Source organism: Apteryx mantelli, chromosome 4 (assembly GCF_036417845.1).
Source record: "Apteryx mantelli isolate bAptMan1 chromosome 4, bAptMan1.hap1, whole genome shotgun sequence".
Lineage (NCBI taxonomy): Eukaryota > Metazoa > Chordata > Aves > Apterygiformes > Apterygidae > Apteryx > Apteryx mantelli.
The window spans coordinates 74,378,211-74,396,798 of NC_089981.1; the positions used below are offsets into that span (position 1 = coordinate 74,378,211).

The window sequence follows — 18,588 nt, forward strand, 5'->3', positions numbered from 1 at the left end:
CCATGGCGGCGGCGCCCGCGCGCAGCCAGCGCGTCTTCCTCAACCACCTGGACTCGTACTGCGGCCGCGGCGTCGGCGAGGTGGCGGCGGCGCCCGCTCCCCGCCTCGGGGGCTGCGGGGCGAGGGCGGGGGGGCCCGGCGCGGCCCGGCTGCGCCTGGGGGCGGCGGGAGCGGTGCGGCCGCGGGGGGGGCGCGGCGGCGGCCGGGTGGTGCCGCGGAGAAGGCCCAGCCGGGGGCGAGGAGCGGGGCCGCAAACCGGGTCGGACACCGCTGCTGGAGCCTCAGCAGCAGCAGGAGGCTCGGGGCGAGCGGGCGGCGTGTCCGCGCCTCCCCGGGGCCGAGGGGTCCGCGCGTGGCTCGGCGCACACGAGCGCACAGAGCGCGTCTCGTGTGTTGCAGTACTTATCCAAATGTGTCGTTGGGGCATCGCTTGAAGACGTGGGAGAGGAGGAGGAGGAGGAGGAGGATGAAAATGCGTCCGATGCCGAGGTTCCTAACTTGAAAGGAGGCCAAAGGCCAAAGGAGGGAGTCTACCAAATAGTGGGAACGCTTTCCAAAGCAGGGAGCAATAAACCGTCTTTTGCAGAGGAAACCTATGCAGTAAGTGATAGTCTTATTATTTCAGGTCACCATCGGACAACATCAGAAATACTGCAAGTCATTTAAAATGACCCGTGTTAATGGTCTCTTGTTGCTGCAGGAAGCTTTATACATGTATTTTATTACCTCTGCTTCCTGCACAGTCATCTACTCCCTGTTGGGTCTGATCCAGCAAATGTTAAAATTAAGGGACTCCATGGACTTAAAATAGATTAAAAAATTGACCAGTTTGGACAGGACATCATCTACCCCATGAGCCGCAAGCCTGCTTTCTTTTTCCCTAAAAACACACACATCAGGTATCTCTCTCATCTCTCCTATGTATTTTAGCATCATTTTAAGCATATTGGTGCTGGGACCAAATTCAGTATCTTCCCTTCCTAACTACACTGAAAACACTACTTTCACTAGTGACTAATTGTTCTGAATACCTACGTCTTTGTACAAAGATACATTCAAAGTTTAGTTAACTAAAGGGGGAATCTCTTCAAACATTTGAAAATTTTGATATGAACTTCTATATAGCTGAGTTGTTCAATCAGAAAATCATGGCTAGTAGTATTTAATCTTAATTGCTGCTCTCATGCAGAGCATTTGTTGGAGGGACGCAGACAACATCCTATCATACTGCATATCATACTTTTGTTGAATGAAGATTATTTTTTATTTTGCAAAGAAGCTGACATTTTTCTGACCTTCTCCATTCTGCCAGCTGATCGATGTTAAAAATACCTACAAAAAACATGGATATCTTTTTGATACTCACAATTGCTCTGAAGATATAAATCCTAAAATTCCACTTAAAATTTTATCTCTTTTTGAACTATATTAATGTATGTTGTAGATTAGATGTTTCAATATTAAACTTATACATCGGCCTTACTTTTATCTGACTGACATAGTTCGATATCAGTCTTATAAATTATTCTAACATCCTCTTCAGAAGTCTACGTGTGAGAAAACTACGTTCTATCAGTAAGTTAAACTTAAAAAGAAAAGGAATTTTGTATAAATTTTCTTTTTTTCTTTCTTTTTTTAATGAAGGATTCTAACTGTTTTTTTCCACAGGTCTCTTCTCGAAAAGAACTTTTAAGTCACTTGCTTGAGTGCGAGGTCATTTTATATAATATCACTGAGGATGCAAATCAAATTGAAGAAGCAACATGGGCTGCCTCTGGTTAGTACAGCCATCAGCTGAATAGAAAGTTGGTTGCTATACAGCCATCAGAATTTACTGTAGATGTATAATGAAATAATCTGGTATTTATAGTTTAATATAAAACAAGGTTCCTTGATGGAGATATGCTGCATGAATTTTTCAATTACTTAGCAAGGGACCTTGGAAGGCACTCTAGAATACATAAGTTTGAGAAGCTGTCATAGAATGGTCCAACACTCTTAAGTGACATATCTGTGTAGGCAGTTATTTCCATTAATAACTATCCACTGCCATCTTATCTATATGAATCAGAAAGTGGGTAGAAAATTTGCTCCTGTGATATTCAAATAATGTTTCAATATTTTATATTTTAACTATATTTTGACTCAAAACTGCAGTGAAAACCAGTGTTAATAAACTATTTTCCTCTAAACTAAAATAAGGAGACTTTCTCTAGAGTTCTGTGGTTTATTCTGTTTCGATGGAAAAAAAACCAAAATGCTTATTTTCTTTCAGTATCTCAGCAGTCAATAGAGATGAATCATTTCCTGGTATAGATTGTTTTCTTTTTTCCCCTCCTGTTAATGTAATTCTTTATTGGCATATCATTATTTGTTTATTTATTTTCTTTATTTACTTATTACATTCATTTTATACCAAGCCAAGTAAGGAGTATTTGATTAAAAAGTGGATATCATGTAGAAGATTATAATATAGCTGCCTATATGGGACCTTTATATAAAGCAAAAATACTGTTTGAGTAATACAGTTTACAATAAAAATATCCTTTTCTTTTATTAAACAGCACTACGTACAGAGATGCAGCATTTTGAGACACTGAAGATATTCATCCTCATTTCAACAGTAATGAGCTGGGCAAAAAGCAAACCCCTTGACCCAGTAAGCAATAAAAAAACACTTCTTTTTCACTGAATGCTTTCTATTAAATGTATGCAATTAAACTGTTTCAGTATGCATCTCCATACTAGCAAATAAGGTTCAGCAAGTCTGTTTTACTTGTGGTCCTTGCACCTGAACCACTGCTTGCTGCCAAAATTGATAAATTTACTCCACTAGTCAGAGAGCTTCAGGCACTGGACCACAAAGAGTGGGGAGGCTTACGTGCAAACATCAGGGACTGTTTGGCAAGAGACAAGACCTATGCTAACCACAATATGTGCTGTCTTTCAGTCATACAAAATCCTGAATTTACTGTATTTTTAGTGAAATACATACTTTAACCAGTGTATATATGGATAAATGCATATATCTGTATATATAGATGTGGGATTATCACCAGGAATCATGTGGTGATTCCTGTACATCACTTTGTAGCATGTTATTGCAATTCTTGAATTTAAAGTATTATGTAAATTGTGCACGTAAATGTTATCTGTAGCCATTTTCAAAGTTTTTCATGTTTATATAATGCTATATGTAATATAAACTTCCATGTTTTTTAAAATATAAGAAGTTCTTTAAAAAGTTTGCTGAGAAAATATCAAACTATTGATGTTTTCAAAATGATAAAGTATTAAGAATTTCAAATTAAAAAAAAACAGAATTTTGTTTAACTTTTTAACCATTTTGGCCTTTAAAAATTGTTGTTTAAGGGATGCATAACATTCATGTTTTTCCTTCCTAGGAGGATTCAGAAATTGCTTTTACTGATGAAGATTATCGCAGAAGAAAATCTCATCCTAACTTTATGGATCACATAAATGCTGAAAAACTTGTTCTCAAACTTGGAAAAATTGTATGTAAAGGATTTGCTTAAGTACAGGTTGTTGGGTCTTTTTACTTAGTTCATTATCTTAATAACAGAAGTTACCAACAATTTTAATAAATTTTAAGGGTATGTTATTCTCTTGATGAATGCAAATAACACGTTATTAATATCGAGTACAAAGAAGGCAATAATGTCTTCTGAAACATAAGTGTCCACATAATGCAAATCTCTACCTTCCAAATTCTGTCTTTTTTCCTTAGGTAGTGATTAAATGATGCTTACCTCATTTAAAAAAAAAAAAAAAAAATTGTTTCAGTAGTTGTATCAGAGAAAACTGAAGTTGGAGCCTGTTTGGGGAAAGAAGGCTCAAGGATGAAAGAACGTAGAGGAAAGTGATATTAGCATAGTTTTAAAGAAAAGTGGCATCTGTCTTGAAATATTAGCATGTTATGTGTCTCATTGAAATACTTAGATGATGTTCTGGCAAATACTTTCGTAATTTGGGCTGCACCTAGCATGTTCCTGGATAGATCAAGCGCATGGAGCAGAGAGCTTGTTGATTTTAATCCACCCTTGTAAATCATTTTAAAATTGTGACCAAAGAGCTGACCCAGAATAACTAGAGTGAATATTATCACTTTATATGTGTTTTATATTCATTTCCTTCACCTTCATTTGTCTCTGCCTGATTAGACTATTAATCTTCTTAGAGAACAGACCTCTGTGCATTTAGGAGTTATTATTAAATAAATAACAACAGTGGCTCAGATCCTGCTTCACGGCTTGAGAAAATTGGCACTGTTGTCTCTAGAGTCTGTGGAGGTTAGGAAGGAGAACTGGAGACAAGGAAATATGCTGTGTAATGAAGGCATTTGGTTACTCTCTTTGTGTGCTAGCAGTCTTCCATAGTGAGGTGTAGGTAAAAATGAGATAATTCAGCATCCATAACAGAAATTTATATGACTAATTATACAGGAAAAGAGAAGATTATTTTTGCTCTGAATTGAATATACAAATTGTTGTCTTATGCCCTGCTGAGGAAAGAGCACTAGAAATTGTATTCTGTTCTTACATGGGTTTAACAGTACAGAACACCAGCAAAATTTGTATTACAACTTGAAAAAAAAAGAGTGGTAAACTACTGTTACTTTTCCTGCACTAACGTGGAGGTTGAAGATTGTGGAATAACTCATACTTGTAATATTAGAAACATGAAAATTGCAACAAGGTCCACTGAACTTGGTAATGAGTTCTGCTGCCAATAGCACATAGAGGAACCATTGGCTCAATTTGTTTGAGTATGCTTAAGTACTGAATCACTACATAACCAAGCTAATAAAGGTATTCATATACAATTAGCTTTTAAATGTTTGCAGTTGCTGAATGTCTGTTAAGAAGACAATGTACTACTACAGATTGTTCCACTAAGTACTGCCATTTGAGTATTTTGAAGATATGCCTCTTGTAGGCCTTCCAGATAGAGCCCTTTTTCCTCCAGGGCCTGCATCAACGGGTATCGTTGACCCTGGTTAGTTCCTGGAAGTATTTTGGAACAGGAAGTCTCTTAAGCATCTGTTCTCAGCAGATCAGAATTATCACACTCCGTTGATAGCTGAAGATTTCTGGATTACAGTTCTTACTAATACCTAAATTCAGTGGCATCTGGAGAATGTGCCATTTATGAAAGAAAGGTCCTTGATTGGCAGTGTAACCACTGTCCTGCAAAGAGCTCAGCAGAAAATGCTAGGATTCAGCAGCCAGGTCAGTCATACAGACAAGATCTTGCCCCTAAGAATGGAAGGGTTTCTTAGCCCTTTCCTTACCTCCATTTGGAGCGCGTTCCAACAGCTTAGGCAAGACTTCACCCCTCTCAGTTAGGATATCTCCCACCTATATTTTTCTTTAAATTCAGCAGGAGTTGTGAGCTGAAATTCTTTGCTTTTACCACAACCTTTACCTGTGTGGCTGGGGATCCAGGCTGTGTAGCTTTTCTCTGGGAGAAGCCACTGTCTGCAAGGTCCTGCTGAACTCAAAACTCTGCAGGAACATTACCCCAGATAGAACATCTCTCCATTTCCCAGCTGTGTGTTCAGTGCTGCCCCAGTTCCTGAGTCCGTGAGTTTTGACCTATTTCCCACCTCAATCATTTTACTAGGGAAAAAAAAAAAACCACCAAAACTCCAAAACTTATTATAATGGCTAGAATGTGACATCTAGTGGCTTTAATGAATATTACACAGAAGCTTGAAGGTCTTTACCAATGACCTGGACCTGTGTTGAAAGTTTGTGTTTCAGTGAGCTATAGCAGAGGATGCCAAACTGGTTTGTATTCCGCAAATGGCACAAAACTTACTGCAAAGGCATATGCTAGGAAAATCCTGCTTGTTACCTTCTCTTTAGAGGAGATGGCAAATGGCCTCTCCTGTGCTTTCACAAGAGGCAGTTTTTTCCTTCCAGGAGATGGAACTTACAGCATGTCTCCTCCTGGGGCATGTGTATAGTCCACAAAGCTGGGAGTTGCTGCTCTCTGGGTACAACCAGTTACTTTCTGTCATAGTATCACACAAGAAAACTAAGTTCTGGAACCCTTTTGCCAACTGTGATCTCTTGTGATTTTAATCTGTTTTACACAATTACTAAAAAACTGTTGCATTCAACTGAGTTGAGATGCAGTTTTTATTACAAAGTTTAATTTTGTAGGTAGATGCATAAAAACGCATACACAGATACAAATACATTGCTGTATAACATGACATCCCTTCATATAATACTTTGCTTCCATAATCAAAGATTGGCTGACAGAGTTCTTAGTTTTAAGTTTCTGAAATACTTTAAAGATGATATCAAAAGATGCTTCTTCTTTTTTTTTTTTCTTCACAAAAAATAGATATCAAATCTGGGCATTTACTGCCTCTTGTGGTAAATGCAGGTTAATTAGTGTTATGTAGATAAGATATTATCTAGGATCTTTACAACATGAAAATTGCTTAATGATTTTGTTTCAGTTTTAAATATTTCAGAATGACTGGTCCTAATTTAAAAGATTCACTTCAAAGTTTTCATCATTAAGCTGATTTTAAAAGTGTTTATATTCTATGTACAGCCATCTTCAACACTGATCTAAGCGGTAACATTTTACATAAACACGAGAGACAAATTTATGACAGGATTTGCATAATGATCAGCAAAAAATTTGGAGGTTGATCATGATCTGTGTTTAGGAAGACACTGATACAGTCCACTTATTTTGTTTAAAATTATATCTCAAAATGAATGTAAAGTGATTATAAAAGTATGAACCAGCATTTCCCACATCTTCAGAAAGTCAAATACAAGTATAATGGCAATAAAGAAAAGCTTCAAGGGTTTTCAGAATTATTTTCCCTGAAATTAGAATATTGAAGCACAAGTTATCCTGTATGCTTCATTGAATTACATAACTTATTTCCAATTTCTCAACTCTTAAGATTTTTTTAGAATATCTGTTCAAATGTAGACAGATCAGTTCTGATAGCAACATTCCTTTTGAGGAAATATTAGTAATATGACATATAACTAAAAGTTATGTAAAATTTGATCTGGCTTCAATCCTTAAGTGATATAATTTAAGCACTTCCTATATAGGACTCGAGTACTGAAGTTTCAGGGTAAGCCACTGTCCGATTTACAATACCATATTTTTATAAAAACTTTCTTGTTGATTTTATTTCACAGAACAAACATAAATTTTCAACTTATGTTGTTGCTTCAGGACTTCTTTATGGAGCTGGAGAAGGAATCTTGCATTACTTTTTTAAGGTAGACATCCAAGATAATTTTGAAGGTTAATTTAATTTCTAAGGGTAAACTGCAATGGAATGGAATGCATTTCTAATAGCTTTGGTATCATAAACTTAATGCTTCTATGAACAGAACTGATAATTTGTTCCCTTAGAAATGTGTTCTAGCTGTAGTGAAAGTTATTTCCACTTTTTTTGATCTAAACTCTTTTTAGTTTTTCCCTAGTTTTTGAACAGTATCCCAGTATGCACTGTGTAGTTAGAATATGTCTGCTATATTAATGGTCTGCAAGAACTGGGAAAAATGTCTGTCTTTTCAATATTGTATTCTTTTTTTTTTCCCAAGCATTTTTTTTATTTGGGATACAAAGTACTAAAAACAACCTTTTTTCAAGACCAAGGAGTATTGTTTAAAAAAAGATTCTTGTTTTTATCAGCTGTCAGTCAGCGTTTCTCAGAACTGTTTTCTTTACTACAGCTTCCATTAATCATTCAAGAAACTGAATATTAAAATCCTGAATACTTAGGTTTGCCAAGCACACAAATATTCCTTTTTTTCAGCTCTAGTTAAAAGTAATCTTTTCCTTCTCACTTCATACCCCATTTGTATTTTCAGATGGCTTGGCTTAGTGAGACTCCTGCAATACCTGTTTTTGGAGATGGAAACAATATTATTCCAACCATTCATGTTCTTGATTTAGCAGCGTAAGTAGATAAAGTTTCACCTGAAAAATGATTGATTCCCAGCTAGGTAACAAAACTAAATCTGCCAGGAGAGCAGTGAGGCTTTTAGATAACGGGTTTTTAAAACACTATTTGATTCTTCTGGTTGAGTCAAAGAGAGATTTCAGTTTCTTTAGTACTAGGTAGGCCTCCTGGAAATTTTATCTGACTTGCACTGGTGCTGTGCTTTTAAGAAATTACTAGCAATACTGAAACTAGAACATAGTATCAGTTAACTGGTGCAGAAGTTGATCATGGGCTCTGCAGTAGCTTAATTAATATTTTCTAAAGATGTTGCTTTTTATTCTCGGGACTTTTGGCCAAGCAGAATATCTAGTTGTGCTTCTTATGACGGAAAATATATATGAAAATGTCATGTTCTGAAAAGTTCTCCAAGACCCTACGTATCCTTTGTCTTTGGACTGTTTCTGAAACATGTTTAATGATAAAAGCCCAATCTGCCAATCTGCTTCCCTAACTATTGTTACTTTGACTGTACTTGCTATGTTTTAGGGTGTTACAAAACATAGCAGACCATAGGCCAAAGACTCACTACATAGTTGCAGTAGATGAATCTATGCACACTCTTAAAGAATTAATAAAGGTAAGAGATTTAATTATTTTTTCAGATATTTGTAAGGTTTTGAAAGCTATACATAGTAGATGTCTCTGGGCCTTCCTGAATTATCCTGTATAACAAATGATAGAAAAAATATTTTGAAATTCTGTAAGACTCTGTCCTTTAAACAAAATGCATTATTTGGACCTGATTCTGCAAAGCTTTTGGCTTTTGGCAAAAGTCTCGGTAACTTCAGTAGAAGAGTTACCTAAGAAAGCTCTGCTGAATTAGATATTGTTATGGGATTCACAGTACTGCAATTAGATGTTCAAAGTCTTTTAAAATGTTTTTCCCTTGATTTGGTAGGAAGATATTCAGATTATTTCTGAACTTTATTTCAAGATGCTTGGAAAAACAAAATATCTTCCAATTTGTTTAAGTGACCATAAAGCAATTAGTCAACATTCCTTTGGAAGAAACAAAGGTCAAAATATTCAGTGCAGTTGTGGTCAACCATAAGAACACAAAAAAAATATATAATATGCACCTGTTACATAAAAATAAGCATAAAAGAGGCTAAAAATATTAAATCCTTAGAGGAGGGTAGAGGCTATTGAAAGTTACATTATTAGAAGTGCAGGGCTTGCATGCTACCCATAAAGGAAAGCTTGAGAAAGAGAAAATGAAAATTGCCATGGTTAAACTGTAGGCTGAGTGAAACAAGGTGGCAGCCTTCAAAAAGTTGTACTTATGTCCGGATGAAGAAAATAGAAAGGATCATAAAACCTGGCAGGAAACCTGGCAGGAACAAAACCTGGCAGGAAACAAAAAAATGAAGATTAACTGTCAAAAAAGAATCAAACTGAATAGTCTGTCTTCAAACACTTCAGGAACCAGTAGCCTGCCAGAAAATCTATAAGGCCAGTAGATGGTTATGGTATAAAAGAAGCACTTAGAAAAGAAGAGGCGATAGCAGAGATGCTTTGTATTAATGTGTGTGGATAAGAATTTGGAAACATCTTGATGTTTCAGGATCTCTTTATGGTTGACTCATCAGAGGATCTGTATAAAACTGAAGTGACTGTAAAAAAGGTTATAGAATGAATTGACAAAGTGAACACTAACAAATCACTAGAATCTCATGGTATTCACCAAAGAGTTATGAAATAACTTAATTGCTAATTCGCGTGTACAACCTCCTGCTTAGCATTGTCCTGGCACTTGAAGACTGATGCATGATAAATTTGATGCCAATATAAGAAAGATTCCTGAAAGGTTTGGGGAATTACAGGCCAGTATGCGTAATACCACTGGCCAATAACCGGGTACGTTATTAGAAACAGTAATAAGTAAATGCATTAAAGGACACCCAGATACAATTGATCTGTTTGGGAAGAGTCAATGTGGCTTTTGTTAAGGAAAAACCTACTTTGGAAACCTACTGAAGTTCTTTGAAGTGACCAGCAAATATGAACAAGGATGAGTGAGCTGATGTAATCTACTTGAATTTCTCAAAGGCTTTCAAAACAGTGCTTCACCAAAAGCAGCTGAGAAGCTGCTGGGCACCCTAGGAAAAGAGAGTGGGTCTTTTCATGAGTATGTGATTGTTTAAAAGATATGAAATAGAGGGCAGTAGTAAATGGACATTTCTTGTAGTGACAGGAAGTTATCAGTAGAGAGTTCTGCGGAGAGCTACCTTGGCTGGGAGCTGTACCAGCCCAGGGGAAGACTGGAGAAGTACGTGGGAGAGAAATAGCTTGAGAGTTACTAAGTACACAGCAGCCATTTCTAGTTTAGGAATTTTCTGAGATGAAAATAGCTAAAGGCTAGGAGAGTATTAGGAAGGAGTATCATATGTGCTTTTTGTGTTCTTACTTTTGTTTAGACATCCACTAACAGCCACTATTGGAGACAGAACCCTGGGATATTTGTAGATTTGATCTGGTCCTGTAAAGCCATTCTTATGTTTTTATGAAATCTAGTCATTTTTTTTAGAGTTATTGTTAAAGGGCTGTAGGAATAACTAACAACTTATCTATCTACAGATGCAATGAAAATACTAATATGGAGAGTTATTGGTGTTGTTCCATTGACCTTGAAACCTATCCTGATTCTCAACAGAATTAAATGTTTCAAGAATCTGAAATGGAAGTGCTGGGAAATAAAATAGGTCTCTGCTTAGATCTTAGCAGTAGGAAGTCATATATGGATTTAAGAGCTTTGGAACACTTGGGGGTTTTAATACAGAGGGCTTGATATATAGCAAAACAGAGGTATTTAATACTAATATTAAAGTTAATATCGTAATGTTGGTGTTCCAAATCAGTATACTGATTTTTCAGGTATAGTGTAAAGTAAAATTTAAAACACAGATATTTCCAGAAATCCTGTTCACTTTTTTCAAAGAATCTGAATTTATGTATGTATTATACTTTTTTTCTTGATAGTGTATCAGCAAAAATGCTGGACCTGGAAAAATTGAGATGATTCCAAGAGAAAATGCATTCTTGAGCAAAGAGTTAACAGTTAGTATTTTTTTTTCTTTTATTACTTAAGGAAGGGATATAATCTTAAAGTATGGTAACATGAAATGTATTATTTCCTTATTTATTTCAGTACAAAAATATAACCCTAAAACATGGCTAAAAAAGTATCTACAGTATGTTTAAACTTACAAAATAAATAAACTGAAAGTTTAACCATCCTAGAACAGAGAATTTTGTGGAGTTACAGCCTGATTTAGAAAAGCAGAGAAACATTGATGTCACTGCTGCATTGAGCATACAGGAGCACTCTTACAAAACCTACACAAAATCATAAAAACAAACAAAAATTTTAATAATGAGGTGCTACTAAGGCTGATGAACACAACACATGTAAATTATGTTATATTCATGTATTTATCTGGAATAAACTGTTCACGGAGGCAGAAGAAAGAGACTCCTGCCAGTTTTAAGATGATACTTGATAGATTTATGAAAAAGATTGTTTCCTGCAATAATATGGAACCTCTGTATAGTGCAGAATAATTGCTCAGTGGTTACTATTCCAATAGTTGATGAGAATACTTAAATATAAATGCACATTGAAAGATCTTTAAATTTTTAAAAAAGCTTAGCATTTCTGGTTTGCTTTGTGCAAAAACCTTCTTCTCCTATGCTTTTATTCTTTCTGTTCTCTCCAGTCCATCCCAGTCTTCAGTTTAAGGTAACCAACATTGCCCTTTTAACATGCATAGCTTAAGTCTGTAAAACAAAATGTACTTTTGCTCCTTCAGCAATCACATTTGGATATGTTGCTTGTGAACCTACGAATGGAGGCTATGTTTCTGAAAGACAATTTCAACATTAAGTGGGTAGCTCAGAGAGGATTGGTGGAGAACATTGAAGAAATCCTCAAAGAATACAAGGAAAGTCGAGGATTACTGGTAATGGTTTGGCATATGCTATTTTAAAGTGTTTTCCTCTTTTTCAAACAGAAGTGATTATATAAACATATACTTTTACTTCTTTAAGTGACAACACTTGGGAGACTGATAGAGAAGCAAAGTAAGTGGACATATAAACTGAAAATTACATTGAAGTTTAAAGAGAATACTAGTTAAAACTGTCAGCTACAATTTTCTTTCTGTTTGGCCTAAAACTGAAACCCTGTAAGTGAAAATAAGCTTTCCAATGGAGAAGCTGCTGCTCTGGAACTAGTTTCTGTATGCAATATACATGACATCCCTGGTATATTTTGTTTTTAAAATGCAATAAGTATATCTTTTTATTTAAGCTTTTTTATATAATAGATTCAGTAGTTAGGAGAGTATTTTGTGTCCCTCGTTATACTTAGTGAATCAAGATATTCAACTGCCATATAACTGTCATTTTACCCCCCTCCATTTTGTAATGACCTGAACAACTCTGCTGTTTTCTGTTACCTGAATACAGAACTTCTAAATATTTAGCTGTATAGGGAAATAGTTATTTAAAGTTACAGAAAAATGCTTGCATTCATACAACTGTTGTTTGCCTTTGGTATGATAAAGCTGTTTAGTGTCTAAATCTTGTTAAAACTTTGATGGGTTCAGGAAGTGTAAAACAAAATACAACTTATATTGTTTGTTGAAAGTCATTCACTGAAAGTATCTGCATACATCAGAAAGGATTTTCAGGTCTGAGTTTGGGTTAAACTGCTCTATCTGTGTGTGTATGTGTGTATGTATGTAATTCAAAAAGTTCAACACAAACTATAGGCATGCCAAGCAGGAGGCAGAAGGCTGGCTAGACCTTTGTTTGCTAGACCACCACTCTATCGAAGTTTCAGAGTTTGCACTGTCAGACTTCCTGAATTAGGATAGCAAGTTTATCATGTATGGTTTTGAGTTACGTTGTTGCATGATATATTTACTAAATATATACATAGTGGTTACAGTTATTCAACCTCTGTCAGGATAATAGGCTGAATCTTTGTTAAACAGAAAGTGGAGAAATCGTTAGTAACTTGGAATTATGATGGGGCTGAAATTTTTAAAGTTAAAATAACCACTGTGATGACCCCGACTCTGCCTGAGTTGGGGAATGGAGCTATTGCATTTGCATAGTAAAATATCTGCCACGTCATTCCAAAATCCACTGCAGCTTGAGGTTTAAGATGTCTTATTTTGTTCTGTTTATGGAGTTATGTTTTGTCCCTTTTGATCATTCATACCCTAATAGCGCCACCATAAGTTAGTCTGTGAGTTTAGTAAGTAGAACTACACTATTTCTTCAAAGGTGAAATTGTACCATTAAGTTAAATAACTGTGTAACTCAAAGTCAGTGGAAGATATAGGAGATATTCAAGGACATGATAAATACTTAGTGTAAAATAAACTAAAATGTATTTTCAGCTTTAATTATTTAAGGATAATTATTCCTATTAGTTATAGGGAAAAGAATGTTCCTTTTAAATAAAATGATCCATTTTGTTTGAATGATGTTAAATTTTTATCTTTCTTTTGCAGCCTTTCAAAATTTACATTCACGGTCCTCCTGGAGTTGGGAAATCTACCATTGCTGAAAACCTCTGCAAGCACTACAAGCTACATCACATTAAAATAAAAGATGTGATTTCTGAAGCAATAGCAAACCTGGTGTGTTGCTAACTGTTTTCTAGTATTGTTATTATTTTAGTGTCTGTGATTTTAAAATGTTGGGCATTATTTTAAAATTAATTAGAATTCCATGATTTAGCAGTTTAAGAATGACCATAGGAAACAACCATATCCAACACAATGTATTGAGAAGTGAGAATACACTAATTATTTTGTAAGTTTGGGTATGGCTGTTGACATAACTCGCTTTCTCAGTTTTCTGACCTAAAAAAAAACTAAATAGTTTTAGTAATCTACTTTAGAATGGAAAGATCTTTTGACATACTATCACCTCTGGGGGATGCGCTCAGGTCTTTTTAGTGATTGCAAGTTGCTCACTACTTTACTGTACAGGAACATATTTGAAATTAAGATATAGAATGGAGTGGGGTTTTTTTGTTGGGGGGGGAGTGGTCCTTTTATTATATCTGTGTATAAAATGAAACTCAGCCATAATATTTCTGAGTCTGTTCATATTGTTGTCTTCAGGAGAAAATTGTGGCTCCCAAAGAAGTAGAAGCAGACGATGTGGAAGAAGAGGGAGATGATGATGAAGAGGAGGGTGAAAATGTAGAAGAAGCACAAGAGTTATTAGATGGAATCAAAGAAAGCATGGAGCAGAATGGGAGTAGGAAACACCAAGTACTAAAATGGGATTTAGGTAACTAGTGCAACCCTATACAAATAGCAAATAATGCAACAAATTTGTCCCTTGGAACTTGTAGATCCTTTTAAAAGCAAGAATCATGCCTACTCCATTTGTATTTACCTTATTAAAAATTCAAATACAATTGTGAAATTATACAACTATATTGAAATGTGTGTGGCTGTACATGTATAAAAAATATCTTAATCAATTCAGCTATTAAAAGCTATATATTTAAATACTGTGGTGGTTTTTTAATGGTAGATGTTTTATCTGTCTACTTTTTTGTACATTTTATATAATTATTTTTAAACTATAAATTGACAAATAAGTAACAACTGAGTATTCAGAATCTTTAGATTCTTGTCCAGTTCTTTTTCTAAATTACATCATCTTCTCATAACTAAGAACACAATTAATGTAATATGAAGTAAAAAGTTAGTGAAATATTTCTTAATCATAACTGCAAAGCAGAAAAATATTCCAGTGAGAAAAGCAGTTAGTATGCAGTCATATGAGATTGTTTTTAAATTCTTTATACCTCATTTTGGACATCTCCAATGAGTAAATAGCAATTATTCAAGAATCGTAAAGTCTGCAGATTGAAAAAGTGCCATAAAAATTGCCATTACTCAAAAGTACTACTTATCCTCTATGTATGAACCAAAGTCATGGGTTTTTGACTTAGTCTTAACATTTTCATTGAGGGATACCCCTTAAAATGCATTCTATCACTACAGTTTTACCTGATCAGGATCAGATGTATCTGCAAAGCAGTGTACTTGTAACTCATCCAAAGATTTCAGTAATGAGATCTATGGCAACATCTTTTCTGCATGCTTTGCTTTATTGTTTAAAATAATAATGTCTTTTGAAATTGTAAAGTACTTTGATGATTACAATGTTTTATAAATATTTAATTAAGACTTTCAAAAGCTGAAGAATAATAAAGTAGGAAACTGGAGTCAATGGTTACAAGAGGAGGAAAAATCAGGGCAGACCAAGCTTTTTTTGTCACACATTTGCTCAACAATGTAGGCCAAATTAATAGACCACCTCGTACCTCAGTCTATTCATCTGAAAGTGAAACCTGTAAATCCTATTTCACATTTGTGTTGCAAGGCTATTCTTAAGTCTTATTGTTTATTGTAGATATAAAACATGATTGCTTTGTCACATTTTTTTTCTCTCTCTATAAATGCCTCCTTGCTTCTTCTATTAAAATCTGAAGAAAGTTTAAAAATGCTTGGGACCCTATTGCGTTATTCTAAAATATCTAGTTCAGTTTTTAGTATCCTTAGAGTTCTAATATTTATGTCCTTGTAAACACTAATAAGTTTAATTTATACCTACACACTACGTAGATCTCTGGCAACATGTAACATACAAATAGTTACTCAAAATGTATAATTATTTTTAGAGCCTAAATAAAAGCTTCTCTGATAAATTAATGAAAAGGTTAGTAAAATTTCAGATATCTCTTTTCTATAAACCATGTACCTATTAACTGTCTTTGTGTTTTAGGTCATCTAGATGATCAGTATGTTATTAAATTCACAAAGGATAAGCTTAAAACTATGCCTTGTAGAAATCAGGGATATGTTTTGGATGGGTTCCCAGAAACCTATGACCAGGCAAAAGATCTTTTTAATTGTAAGTACTGCTGGTCTTGTTTTTGCTACTGTTAATGTTGTCATTATCATTATATTTCTCATTGCCATATTAGTTGTTTATCAACACGGCAATAATTGCTGTGCATGACACACAAAATACTTGTTCTCACAAGCTGCTCAAAATTTAAAAAGGATTGCAACAAATGTTTTTTTTAATTTAAGCAAGATATTTTTCAGGCTATCTTTGCTGGCAAAGTAATAAGTAAATGTATGAATATGGCAGACACTGTATTGTTTTGTGTTGGACTACTCCACCTAAGCATGCTTCTAAGGCAGAATTTATTCATGATATGCAAGGGCTGCTTAACAAGGAGATCCAGCCAGTATGCCGATGCACATTCTGTGTGGGTATCTCAGCTTCAGTGGATAGGAGTTCAGTGGAGCTCTGCAACACACACAGTCAGTAATTTAGTCTTCAGACTCTGAGCAAGCGTTGTCTATGCATTAGGACCAAGTATTATCTACATATGTAAATTACAGCATGAGGTTTAAAGAAAACAAAAATCAGTCCTGTTTATCTTAATATGTTAGGTTGTAAATTACCATGTTCAGCTGATGCTCTTCAGGCACCTGAGCTGACTATTCAGCTGGAGAAGAGCAGACTGCTTGGAGGCAGAAACCATTTTAACCATACTTCTGCAAACTGTTTCTACTCTGTATTCGGAGCCCTGACTCTGTCTTTAGCAGAAGAATTTATGGGACAGGAGGAGAGACCAGGGTCAGAACAATGCTACGGACACATTTTTAAATTGCATATGTATGCATATACTTCTGCTGTATAGGTGAATAAATATTAGTGTCCCATAGGAGAATTTTGTGGTGACTGGCAGCATTAATGACCTCTCTAAATCAGGGTCCAGTTTAGATTAATTACAAAACAGTATAATTTGAACATATGCAAAATTATATTTGTGCTGGGCACCTTTTTAGCAAATGCAATGATATTATTGATTCAAATGACAATGTCAATTTATTCTTTTGTTTTAGTGGAAGATGAAGATGAGGAAGAGGAAATTAAAGGCAAAATACCTAAATGTGATAAATTAATCACACCTGGTAAGTTTGACAGATTTTTATAAACAGAGGAGTTTTCAAATTATTGCTACCACCAACGAGAAGTCTGAAATACCGCTCCATCTGTTCACATTTTATTTAACATAAAAGAAATATCTAATTCATGTTATGCTGCTGCCCTTTTATTTGAAAGTGAACAATTAGTCAAAAGGAGGGTTTTGGTTTGGTTTGTGGGTGCCTTTTTTTCTTGCTTTCTTTTTGTGAAGATGGCACATCAAATGCTTGCTTATAACAATAGTAGTGGCTGCCTTTGTTGTGATTACAGCAACTATTAATGGAACAAACATGAGCCCCTGAACTTGGCATATTAAAAAGACATGTTTATCTTTAGCCCTTTTTAGAGTTCCTTGTACTTCTTAATATGATATCTTGAAAGACGTTACCAAATTGATTTTAATACATCAGTTAAACTGGGAATTAAAAAAGGATGGGTTTGATCTATGCAGAAATTACTGCTTCCTGGTGTTTTCACTCTTTTTGATTTCTTTGGAAGTTTTGATTATGTTTGAACAATACATTTGGCATATTTTGCATTATAAGATGCATACACTTAAGCATTGTAAAGGTTGAATTTCTAAAATGCTTAGTGTTCTTTGCAGCATGGTAATTTAACGGCTTCAGTGGAAGTGAAGAAAATCCAGAACTTTCTGAAAAATTCCTTAGTGAATGGGACTTATAGCACTTATGTGAATGGGACAAAGGTTTGATTCAAAAAGACAACTTCTAATAAGATTTTGACCACTTATGAATTTCTGGAGTAAATAATTTCTTTTGTTCATAAACAGTGGCACTTTTAGTCAGCATTTTGAAGTAGAAAATGTGAATTATTATAATGGGTTGCAGAAATACCACTTTGTCTCCCATAACAGACTTCAGGCATGGGATCTGTTTTAAGAAGACACCTTCTCAACCTTGGAGAAAACTTGTTTTAGAAAACTGAATGAGCTGAAAATAATTTTTTTCTTTTTCTTTTTTCTTTTTTTTTGGGGGGGGCATTTTGGGGGGCGAGGGCTGTCTGTAATTGAGTCTGTAAATTTCTCACTGGCGTCAGAAGAATGATTTCCTGATTATTTTTTTTTCCTGTTAAATTAACAGGTTTCAATAGCATTAATGATATTAGACAGAAACACAAGGAAAATATTGTTACAAAATTATATGAGTTAATATTTAACAAAGCACAAATTCTTTTGATTTTTTTGAGTTGATAAAATAGAGCAAGATTAAGCCTAATTAAACTATAAATATGAGACTTTTGAAGTATAGTAGGGAGATACAGTTTTTACGTATCCTTGAAAGCTTTCTGTTGTTCCTTTCTACCAGCGTACTACAAATATAACTGATGCTAAATTTTATGGCATGTGGCATAGTGTGCTTAAAGCACTGTTTGAATTTATTTTAATTTACTTTAATTCAACAGAGATACCTTTGTTTATAAGATTAAAAATCATAGTATAGGGTGATCAAATTTTTGACAAATGAGTTGTTAAATTTTCCAGTGTCACTTGCTACTTTGGCTGCACTAAAGAA

At 35.0% G+C, this 18,588-nt stretch overlaps 1 protein-coding gene across 2 annotated transcripts in view; it reads left to right on the top strand.

Annotated features, from left to right (window-relative positions):
- AK7 (adenylate kinase 7) overlaps nucleotides 1-18,588 on the top strand; it is a 26,618-nt gene continuing 8,030 nt past the window's right edge. For both annotated transcript variants that reach the window (XM_067294940.1, XM_067294941.1), the window contains exons 1-14: nucleotides 1-80; nucleotides 400-600; nucleotides 1,669-1,777; nucleotides 2,565-2,659; nucleotides 3,405-3,515; nucleotides 7,203-7,286; nucleotides 7,884-7,972; nucleotides 8,504-8,594; nucleotides 10,997-11,074; nucleotides 11,827-11,976; nucleotides 13,540-13,668; nucleotides 14,158-14,329; nucleotides 15,839-15,967; nucleotides 16,975-17,043. In XM_067294940.1, coding sequence (XP_067151041.1) covers nucleotides 3-80; nucleotides 400-600; nucleotides 1,669-1,777; nucleotides 2,565-2,659; nucleotides 3,405-3,515; nucleotides 7,203-7,286; nucleotides 7,884-7,972; nucleotides 8,504-8,594; nucleotides 10,997-11,074; nucleotides 11,827-11,976; nucleotides 13,540-13,668; nucleotides 14,158-14,329; nucleotides 15,839-15,967; nucleotides 16,975-17,043 — 1,585 coding nt within the window. In that variant the 5' untranslated portion in view covers nucleotides 1-2. The remainder of the gene's footprint in view (nucleotides 81-399; nucleotides 601-1,668; nucleotides 1,778-2,564; nucleotides 2,660-3,404; nucleotides 3,516-7,202; nucleotides 7,287-7,883; nucleotides 7,973-8,503; nucleotides 8,595-10,996; nucleotides 11,075-11,826; nucleotides 11,977-13,539; nucleotides 13,669-14,157; nucleotides 14,330-15,838; nucleotides 15,968-16,974; nucleotides 17,044-18,588) is intronic.